Source organism: Henckelia pumila, chromosome 2, assembly GCF_033568475.1.
Source record: "Henckelia pumila isolate YLH828 chromosome 2, ASM3356847v2, whole genome shotgun sequence".
Lineage (NCBI taxonomy): Eukaryota > Viridiplantae > Streptophyta > Magnoliopsida > Lamiales > Gesneriaceae > Henckelia > Henckelia pumila.
Window position 1 is genome coordinate 180,801,197 of NC_133121.1, and position 10,622 is coordinate 180,811,818.

The following is a 10,622-nucleotide window of genomic DNA, read 5'->3' on the forward strand; positions in this document are numbered from 1 at the left end:
TGGGTCAATATCTAATGTATTCTTTCCATTTCGAAGAAGAACAAAGGTAGAATGAAGCTTTCCTTGAACTACTTTAAAAGTCACGTGTCATTTACCTATATCGCATTTATTTCACTATTTATTTATTGATTATCCGAGGTGTTCATGTATGTGGGTTGATCTTACATTTGTTAGAATTAACTCAAACAACTTGAAATCGTTACCACGTAAAATATATATCAAGTAGATTTGAAGTTTGATAACTTAGAATCAATTCATGGTGAAGACAATTTTTATAAGTCAAGCAAATTTGTAAAAACAATCTATTCATCCTCTTTTTTAGACCATATTTGTTGTTTATTTGACCATAACAAATATTATATCCCAAATTTCTCCAACTTCAGTGACAAAAATTAAAAAAAAAAATTTAACCCCGATCTTTATATCTTTCCTAGTTAGTCACATCCCACTCAGAATCCCTACCTTAAAGAGACACTCCCTAATAGATCGTCCTAAAGGGTAGTTATATATTGCGCAGGCCTACTGGACAAGGATGTTAGGGCTTCCATTAGATCAAGATTCTCCAACTTAAATGCACTCAACAAACACACACTGAGCGTGAAATAAAATAGCTAGAGAAATCCGACTTTTTCTTCTTGCATTTCATTTAATATAAGTTTCATTTGGCATTTTACCATTTCTTCATCTCATTTTCTTCCCTCCGCCAAATTTTACCACACGTGATATCGGCGGAAAATTTCCTCGAAGTTTCATCGATTAATCTGTTGATTATGGTGAATTGATTCTCAGAAGAATCTCGATTACTGAGACCGACGATGAAGCTTACGCCGAATTTTGTCATAAGTCTCTCAAATCCAGATCTGCGGTGATCTGGAGTCCCTTTTTGTTTTTTTATATTTTTGTAAATTTAAATTTGAGTTCGAAGTCAATTTTCAGATCTAAAGGTTTGAAATTCGAGCAACAAAAAGAGGGCTTGTTTGTTTTCGATAATAACTATACAGAAAATGCCTGGTCATGGGGATTTGGATAGGCAAATAGAGCAGTTGATGGAGTGCAAGCCGCTATCGGAGGCCGATGTGAAGTCTCTGTGCGAGCAAGCGCGAGCAATTTTAGTGGAGGAATGGAACGTGCAGCCGGTGAAATGCCCCGTGACAGTGTGCGGCGATATTCACGGACAGTTTTACGATCTGATCGAGCTTTTTCGAATTGGTGGAAACGCTCCCGATACTAATTACCTCTTCATGGGAGACTATGTTGGTGAGTTTTACATGGCTTTTGGGCAATTTTATGGAAGAAAAGCGTATCTTTATTTTTGTTATTTGTTTGATGCATCAGAACTGGATCTGTAGGGAGTTTTAGCTGATTTTTGTAACTTGGAGAAATCGTAGATGGGTTTTCTTCTTGTTTGTAAGTGCCCATCGTTGGTGCTTTGGGAAAATCAATAGTTTTCTTTACTTTACACTTGATGTTTCTATTCTATGCCAGAATTAGAAATTGGATAATTGATGTATTTTCATGTGGGAAGTGAAACTGAATTATGGGCATTAAATTGTGATGCCTAGATTTTCCGGGGATATATATTCTGGAAGAAAAACCAATGAGGTGTGAATGAGAGCTGATTCCTTAGCTCTTTTACGGAATTCAACTGGCTTTGCTACAGTAGTGACGCCATAGACATGCAATTTTTGGAGCTTTTCTTGAATATCGACGGAAGCTTTTAACACCTCCATGCCCATGTGACCTTTGTTAGGCGTTTGAGTTTTGTCGCAATTATTGAGTCATGCTTCACTGATATGGATTTTGTCTTGTGTATCCTTGTGGCTTGCATCTGTTTGATCCTTGGTGATGAGCAATATTTATGGTTTCTTTATAAAATATAGTTCTATTAATTAGCTGGCAATGGCATGATAGAAAGGCCATCGTAGCAGTTCTCTAATAATACATGTTATGTGACGCAGACCGTGGGTACTACTCAGTGGAGACCGTTACGCTTTTAGTTGCTTTAAAAGTTCGTTATAGAGATAGAATTACTATTCTTAGAGGGAATCATGAGAGTCGGCAAATCACTCAAGTGTAAGACCTCTACTTTCTCCCATATGCTCTTAATGATAGATATCCTTTGAAGTGGCATAAATTACCCTCATATGCTTACCAGTTTGCTACACTGTCTTTTGCTTATACTGGATAAAATATGTTACTGACACAGTGGTGCTGTATGAAGCACGTTGTTCATCCTTTCTGTATTTTTAAAAGACTGGCAATTACTGTCTTTATCATTAGCAAAATAAGTCATATATTCAATTGGTATGAACACATCAAAACGTAATGAAAAGCTGCACAATTCACGCTGTAACCCGAAATTGATGGATAAAATGGGCATCATTTTAGAAATCTTAGATGAAAAGAACTTTTTCCTAGATATCAGATTTGCTCACTAAATGTTTTTAGATGGAAAATTAAAGTTATTTATGTTCTTGAGCATTTCCAAATTTTGAATACTCTGTTCTGCGTAATCTGATCATTTCCAGGTTTACTAATTCAATTCTTTCGCTTGCTAGTTATGGGTTCTACGATGAATGCTTGAGAAAGTATGGCAATGCCAACGTCTGGAAGCATTTCACGGATCTTTTTGATTATCTACCCCTGACTGCACTAATTGAGAGTCAGGTGTGGATTATAAGTTGCATTACTCCTCCATTTTGATTTCGTCAATGGAATAACTTTGTCTGATGTATTGCATTGCTTCCTTCTAGATATTTTGTTTGCATGGAGGTCTCTCACCATCTCTTGATACACTAGACAATATCCGAGCTTTGGACCGTATACAGGAGGTACGTCGATTTTTTTTGTCACTCGCGCCTTTATTATCTCTCTGGTACATGTATAGTATTACCTGTTTTTAGCATATTTGTCCTGGGTTGTGTGAGACGATGGGGGTTTGGAGTTGATATTTTGTTGGTCCCTGTGCCTTCTCCTGTTATTGCTACTTTTGTTCTCCTGTTATTGCTATTTTTGTTTGTGGCTAAGATAATGCCTTCTTATAATCTTACGCTCCTTCTGTGCGTTGCGAGTATGGTCCAAAACATTTTCTTGATCAACATGCATGTTGATTGGCTTGTAGGTTCCACATGAAGGACCTATGTGCGATCTCTTATGGTCTGATCCGGATGATCGCTGTGGTTGGGGCATATCACCCCGTGGCGCTGGATACACTTTTGGTCAAGATATCGCTGCTCAATTTAACCACACCAACGGCCTCTCCCTCATTTCAAGAGCTCACCAGCTTGTCATGGAGGGCTTCAATTGGTGCCAGGTATGCTATTCATCTGAATCACACCATCAAATCACCCTTCATTTCTAACAACAGTTTTATCACTCATTTATCCCTTTCATTTATTTATAGGACAAGAACGTAGTAACAGTTTTTAGCGCACCAAACTATTGTTATCGCTGTGGGAATATGGCTGCCATACTCGAAATTGGGGAGAACATGGATCAGAACTTCCTCCAGTTTGACCCAGCTCCTCGGCAGATCGAACCTGATATGACGCGCAAAACTCCAGATTATTTTTTGTGAACCCGGGACCTCTTTTCAGCCGTTTGTAACAAGCGTTTGCAGTTGTCACTGCAGATGCGCGTTAAGAGACTAGTAATCGTTTGCTGGAGAGTGATTTTCTTCATCATTCTTCTTTCTATTGGGAGTTCACTCAAATACTCCAGAGAAGTAATGGTGACGGGGGATTTTTTGGGTTGTATATTCCTTTCTTTCCCCCTCAGAAAATAGAATTAAAAAGTGACATGATAGTATTGTGTGTTTGTGTAATTTAAAAAGGATGGAGAAAGTAGTTTGCCTTTTTATTCTGACAACTGATCATAATTTCATTGAACTGAATAGTGTTCTTTGACTTGCCTTCTTTGGGTTATCCTAGAATTGATGGCACTAATTACTTTGTTTTTGTTCAACTTATTTCATTCTTATTTGTTTGAGAATCATTGATTATGATTAAAACGGGCAGGATATGAAAGGTGACCTGATCTTTTCGATTCGGGTATGAATTATTAAGACGATGTTTGGATGTGTATTTTAAAAATATTTTCAAATTCAAAAAATAAATAATAAATAAGTAATTAAAGTATGTGTTTGGACAATGCTTTTATAATTCAAATGTGTGTTTGTTTATTTTTTTATATTTTCTGAATGGCAAACAATAATGAAAATCAAAATATATTATTTTTTTAAGTAATTTTTTTTCCAAATTTTAACTGATTGGTGTACTTCGGTTGATTGAAAAATTAATTGATCAATATTTTGGCTTATAATCATTTGTTTTTAGTAGACATTTGAAGTTATTTTGCAAAAAATTATCTGATCAATATTTACACATACTATTAATAATTTTTATATTTTAGCTACTCTTTTATTTTTGTAGATGCATGTAGATTTTTAGAGAAAAAAATTTAAAGAAGATATATATAAAAATATAGTAGACTCAATTTCTAAAAAAAATTATACTTTTCTTTTTTGAGTTATTTGCACCAAACACCCCTGTGAAATATTGAAAATGCACACTTTTCCCCAGTGAAATTTTAATAGACATCTTCAACCCCGACCTTTTAAAAAATTAGCACACTCGCCCTTCAAATGAGTGAATGTTGCGCACGCTCCCCTCATGCGACTGGGCAAAGATTTTGATTTTTTTTTTGCACCAAATACCCCTGTGAAATATTAAAAATGCATATTTAACCCCTGTGAAAGTAATTTTTAAATCTATTGAACTCATAATACACAATTTTTATTAAAATCTAATTATAAAATATTTAACAAACACTTTTAGTTTTATTAATTTTAATTTTTAATTTATTATGATTATATAATTGTTTTCTAAAATAAACGAGATTTAAATACCTAAAAGTTTCAAAATATTAAATCAAAATGATAAGTTCATGCATGTTACTTTTTAATTTAGGATTATGGATTTTAATAAAAATTATGTATTATGGGTTGAATATATTTAAAAATTATTTTTATAAGGGTCAAATATGCATTTTTTATATTTCACAGGGATATTTTGTGAAAAAAAAATATAAAAATCTTTGCTCAATTGCATGAGGAGCGCGTGCGCAACTATCATTCATTTGAAGAGACGAATGTGCTAATTTTTTAATAAAATCATGGTTGCAAATGTTTATTAAAATGTACATTTTTCATATTTCACGTGGCCTTTTTGTGCAAGTAACTCTTTCTTTGTTACCGCTTAACCAACTGAACCTAAGGCTAAAAAAAAGAAAGCATTATATCTCTAATGGAAGCGGGAGTTCTCCTCCGTTCGGTTACTCCGGCGAACCTACTGCGACGCCGTTTCACAGCTCGCCGCCGCTCTACCATGGCTTCTCTCAGTCCACAGGTACCATCTCCGCAATTCAGTTGTTTCCAAATTTTAGCTCATAGAATGTATTTTTGCTATTTTATCGCAATTTTTTTTATAAAACTGCAGGGTGGGTATAGAGGGCCGAAGCCAAAGAGGGAATGGGTGTCCGAATGGGTGTCGAAAAACGATGACCTTGTGCGGAGCTTGCCGATATACGTTGGTGGCGTATCTATATTGGCCGTTCTTTTTAATCGAACTGTATCGGGCATTGCTCCTGTCGCTGATGCCAGCAGGTAGTACATTAACCTATCAGATTCTGTGTAGTTTGCTGTCTGCTGTTATTTCTTTCTAAGAAGTAATGTGGGAAGGAAGTGTTTTGACTTCTTAGGTTTGTTTGGGAATTGGCGCAGTTCGGGGAATTGATTAGTGATATTTCAGGATGAATATGATTGAGCCAGATGAGATGACGATGAATTGGTATGGTTGAGCCAAGGATGAGATTCACAAACCTGTTTATGGCAAGAGGATTAGAGCTGAGATTTACGGATAAAATTAGGTGTACTTGGGGAATATTTGTGTAATCAATGAAATTGGACTTCGAGGGCATGATTCATTATCATTTTGGGAGAGCAAGACCAGTCACACCTGACGAATTATATGAAATATTTCTGAAAAGTTTATGTTAACACCGGCAAGGCATGCATGTTTCAGGAAAATGTTTTAGAAAATGTATGTAGGTAATGAGATGTATGTTTGGGAGAACGGAAACACTTAGGAATAATGCACCCAGCTATTGCCTAAGTTTCTGCCTAAGTGCCTCGAAAAAGATTTTAATTCCCACCAAGTGATATGGAGTACATGACAAGTTCTTCAATTTGAAAGTTTCAGCTTTTCTTTCGACAATTAATTGCTTTTTACTAGTGACATTTGCCAAGGTTAAGGGAAGTTTCTACCTGGTCATAGTTTGCCATATACTTAGCATGGTGTTATCAATGGTATCCAGGGAAATGTGCATGGGATTTCACTGAATGCAGACATATTTACAACTTAAATTTGAGAAACAGGTATATGCAAAATGAATATTAAAAAAGAGATGGGTATATGGAAGAACCAAGGTTGTGAAGAAATCAATGGTGGCGAATTTCCCTCTGAAGTCCCTGCAGGCTGCAGTAATGTTATATTTTACATATATTACAGAGATTGACACCTACATCTCTGAATCATATATTACAGCTTGAGTATGAATGTCGTAGATATGGCTTGTAGACGTTTTCGTTTTTCTGTTTCTGGCAGTTCGCAATCTAGAGCAGATCTGCTGGCACTTGGTTTGGCTGTGACTAATATTTTGAATGGCCTTGTATGGCTCTCAATTCGTCTAAAATATATATCTGTGGTAAGGAAACATTTTATGCATGACGTTGTTATACATTTTTATCAGTATTTGTCGTTTGGTTTTAATTTGAATGAATGAAGCACATTTCTGTGATGATATTTTGATTTTAGGTCAATCCTGATGGGGTAGAGTGCCGAAGAATGTCGAATCATCTACCTGATTCAGTTGTTTCTGAGTTACTCTGGTATTGATCTTTAAGCAACTAGTAGACTTCCATGAGGACATGTGTCTCTCCATCTTTCTACTTTTTTAAGCAAACGTCTATCGAAAGCTTTTACTTGATTAATTTTTCCCAGATACTTGATGATCTATCTGTTTTGTAGTGGATACCACTTAGAGCATTCTAATTGATGTTTAGTTAATCAACAATTAAAATACTTACCCTTTGTTTGGCAACCTAGGATTTGGTGGGACTCGAGTAAATCTGGTACAAATTACCATTGTAATAGTTTGGAAAATGGAATTTGAATTTGATGAGATTTCATTTAACACGTTATCCTTTTTTTTAAAGATGGTTGGATTTGAAAATATTGTGATTAGAAAAAAGAAAAGCAAAAAAACATTTCAAGTATTATTTGTCATTCCTTACCCTCTTGGAAGCCTTTGTTCCTCATTTGGCTTTTAAAAAAACCTTTTTTCCCCTCAAAGTCTACATCTTCAATTATTATGATGTTATTACTTTTTTCTATTATTTTTGTCGTTGTTTTTGTTGTTATTATTATTTTCCTTGATATTTTTCTATTTTACTCTATCAATTCTATTAAAACTTGCCAGTATAGTCATGTTTTGTTGCTGAACTAGATAGGAGATGGACTTCATAAGTTCGCTTTACTAATCTGATTCTAATTTGGCTATCAACTATATTAAAATAATTGTTTTTCTTGGAAATCCTGAATTTGAAGCTGATAATCAGTGTGCTGCTTTTAAACTCTACAATTTATAAGTTAAAATCCATATTCTGTCATCACACTTTGTTTTCCTTATTTTCGCTGAAGTTTTCTGATGATTTACATCTTATATTGCTATGAAACATTTTTATTTTTATTGTATATAAATTATTGTGAGAATTATATCTTTATGTTTACATTCATTGATAGGAAAATATGTTCGCTTTCAATTCACTGAGAACCTATGGAGCATTGAAAATTATATTTCTATTAAGATTTAAGACAGAGAGATGGTACAGTTTCATTTTTCATAGATGTTGTAAAATAGAATCTAATCATAAACAGTTACATTTACCTCAGAGCTGAAAACAATTATTGTTTGCTATATTCAGAAAATAAGATTGATGCGATAGCTTCTGATATCATTGCCAGGGTGTGGGAGTCTCTATCAGATGTTACATGCTGCAGGTCATTAGTTGTCATATATGATGGCATCTTCATTTTGCAAATAGGGTTTGCTGAAAAAAATTACACTAATGGAAGTGAAGCCGTAGTTGTAGATGTGGAGAAACTGATGCAAGGATCACTTTATAGTGGTGCTGTGAGATCTGGATCACGTGAGATCTTTATGTTTACACCTTAGCTTTCTACAGATTTTAGTTGATTTAGTTTTGAATGACACATTTTATTGTACATTCCAGAAAGTTACTTGGCCAACTTATCTCTATATCCTGGGAAGTCCGAGCTTCCATTTCTACCTTCAAACACGCAGGTGCGTATGTTTTTTAAGTAGAACCCCATCAGCCCTTCTATAAAGTCTATATGTGTTGTTTAGTATCAACTTTTAATATGGTCGTAACAAATTATCAACTCTTTATATGATTTTAGTCAATAATCAATCTTTATAAAATGGTTATTCAGCAGTTAAGACACGACCCACTTACCCAAGCAGAAAGGGTATCTTCACCCTATCAATTTTGTACCGAGGCTTTTGTGCATGTTTTATCTAAGAAACCGTTCATTTGCTACTCATCATAGGGAGGGGGACCAAGATTTTTTTTAACCTGGGATGTTAATATATCTGTGGGAAATATATCAATCTTGAAAAGATTGTACATGAAGGGGCCGACTACCCCTCTCCCTCGACCGGTATCCCATCTTCTTGTAAACCATCCCCTCAGTTTTCTTCCCTACTGTTCTCAAAGTTGTCTGTTCAGAAGGTATGCACGATCAATATTTCTACATTTACTCTATTAGCACTTCCTTATTACGTAATTCATTATGTTAGTTCATGGGCATGCACAATATTCTTTCCTGTGTAAGATCCAGTTTTATGGAAATAATGTCTTGGGAAATTGTTATGTTGTTAGGCGGTTATCTTGCAACCTCTTGGAGACAAAGGACTTGCAGTAGTTGGAGGCGACACGATCCGGGGATTCACTACATCAGACCAGGTTTCTTTTTTGTGACAAATGCCTATTTCTGTTGATTGCCAGATCAAGTATTTTAATCTATGTTTCCTTCAAATTTTTTGTATATTCTGAATGCTTCTCTTTCTCAAGAATTTATTGCTTTGATTCATACAACTTGCCCTTGTTTTCTTCCATTAGTTTCCATCCGTGAACTGATTTAATTTTATGTCTCATTCTTGATTAATTTCAGGCATGGATCACTTTAATTGGAGAGAAATTAGATGCTACACTTGAAAAAGTGTCAAGCGAGACACCATTAACAGTACAACCAAAAAGTTAAAACGATCACCACAGCACCAAATTCCAAGTCTTCGTATGATGCCTGAAGCGAAGTTCACATTCAAGGTACTTTATTCCATCAGTTATAATTCAAACTTGTGCCACAATTGTAGGATTCATGATATCATATCATAATCACACTCTTCTAGAGCTAGAAAATTTCAAAGAATGGAACAGAAATGGAGAGAAGAAAATAATTTAGAAGGAAAAGCATAGCAGGAGAAGAGGGGAAGAAGGCTGAGAGAAGGATTGATGAAATTTTCTAGCTCTAGGAAAAGCATAGCAGGAGAAGAGGAGAAGGCCGAGAAAAGGATAGATGGAATCGAATCACATACTTCGATGTTTTCCCTCAAACGTGTATGCTTTTTGTTGTACCCATGACATATTTACAATTCTACAGTTATACGACAGTAATTACAAAGAAATCGTCTATTGTAGCTGACTACTTGTCCAATATAGTAAGTCATCCCATCTTAGTGAGTAGTTCTAAATATAGTCCACTGCTGTTTCACTGCTGCTCTGCTTGTAGTTACAGTTGGATCTTGATTTATAGATTTGCAACAAAATACTCAGCAATAACGTTTTAGCATTCCATATTCTGTATCCATCTAGGGGTTGATTTAATGTGATGGGAAAAGTGGATTTTTAAAATATACGTTGAATATTTTCAGGTTATCAGCCGCTGTTCAGCTTATGGATGAAGATGTTATTTCTGCCTGATAAAGGGTGTCTGGTGATTTTACAAGGATTGGCTCGACGAATCACTTGGGCCACACAACTCCTAGATTTTCTAGTTGATGCAACTGTAAATACCTGATTTGCGTATCCAACGAACATACTTGTTTGAAATATAAAGTTATGAGATTTCCACTCATTACTTCTGTCTCTTGATGAGAAATGAAGAAAAATGGAATATCTTGGCCTTATATGGTGCCTTGTGATTTTCAGTTTTGATACATTAAAGAGATGTGCGCCTCATGGTCATGGTGGCCTGGTGGGGTTGAAGCAATGAATATAGAAAGGGAAAATTATATTTTTGGTCACTTGTATATTTTCATTTTTTTTATCTTATTATTATTTAATTTATGCTCTTAGTCCATTAATTTGGATTTGTTTTTTCCCATTTTAGTCATTTTTAATTGGAGCACAAAGAAAATGAAAATGTTGACGTGATTATAGAGATTGACGACATATACGTTAACACTCCATTTAACTGATTAAA

General features: G+C 35.0%; 2 protein-coding genes across 4 annotated transcripts; both read left to right on the top strand.

The window, feature by feature from the left end:
- Positions 1-642: 642 nt before the first annotated feature.
- LOC140878489 (serine/threonine-protein phosphatase PP2A-2 catalytic subunit-like) lies at positions 643-3,938 on the top strand. The gene is made up of 6 exons (XM_073282090.1): positions 643-1,257; positions 1,959-2,073; positions 2,559-2,667; positions 2,754-2,831; positions 3,122-3,313; positions 3,404-3,938. The coding sequence occupies exons 1-6, from the start codon at positions 1,005-1,007 to the stop codon at positions 3,575-3,577; spliced, it is 921 nt and encodes a 306-aa protein (XP_073138191.1). The 5' UTR covers positions 643-1,004; the 3' UTR covers positions 3,578-3,938.
- Positions 3,939-5,268: 1,330 nt separating this feature from the next.
- LOC140881285 (protein COFACTOR ASSEMBLY OF COMPLEX C SUBUNIT B CCB4, chloroplastic) lies at positions 5,269-10,326 on the top strand. 3 transcript variants are annotated; one of them, XM_073286470.1, is made up of 10 exons: positions 5,269-5,405; positions 5,496-5,662; positions 6,663-6,762; positions 6,873-6,946; positions 8,082-8,266; positions 8,351-8,421; positions 9,020-9,103; positions 9,312-9,466; positions 9,550-9,757; positions 10,072-10,326. In XM_073286470.1, exons 1-8 carry the CDS (start codon positions 5,304-5,306, stop codon positions 9,399-9,401), a joined length of 873 nt encoding a protein of 290 aa, XP_073142571.1. In that variant the 5' UTR covers positions 5,269-5,303; the 3' UTR covers positions 9,402-9,466; positions 9,550-9,757; positions 10,072-10,326. The 3 variants fall into 3 exon arrangements, with proteins under 3 accessions (XP_073142571.1, XP_073142570.1, XP_073142573.1); XM_073286469.1 differs by lacking the exon at positions 9,550-9,757; XM_073286472.1 differs by lacking the exon at positions 9,550-9,757 and having other exon boundaries at positions 8,118-8,266.
- Positions 10,327-10,622: the final 296 nt, after the last annotated feature.

Bases quoted from the DNA above. Each gene is read 5' to 3' on its own strand.
- LOC140878489 (XM_073282090.1), top strand. From the start codon at position 1,005: ATGCCTGGTCATGGGGATTTGGATAGGCAAATAGAGCAGTTGATGGAG. The intron at 1,258-1,958 runs GTGAGTTTTACA...TATGTGACGCAG, and splicing joins CTTCATGGGAGACTATGTTG to ACCGTGGGTACTACTCAGTG. The intron at 2,074-2,558 runs GTAAGACCTCTA...TTCGCTTGCTAG, and splicing joins AGTCGGCAAATCACTCAAGT to TTATGGGTTCTACGATGAAT.
- LOC140881285 (XM_073286470.1), top strand. From the start codon at position 5,304: ATGGAAGCGGGAGTTCTCCTCCGTTCGGTTACTCCGGCGAACCTACTG. The intron at 5,406-5,495 runs GTACCATCTCCG...ATAAAACTGCAG, and splicing joins TGGCTTCTCTCAGTCCACAG to GGTGGGTATAGAGGGCCGAA. The intron at 8,267-8,350 runs GTGAGATCTTTA...TGTACATTCCAG, and splicing joins TGCTGTGAGATCTGGATCAC to AAAGTTACTTGGCCAACTTA.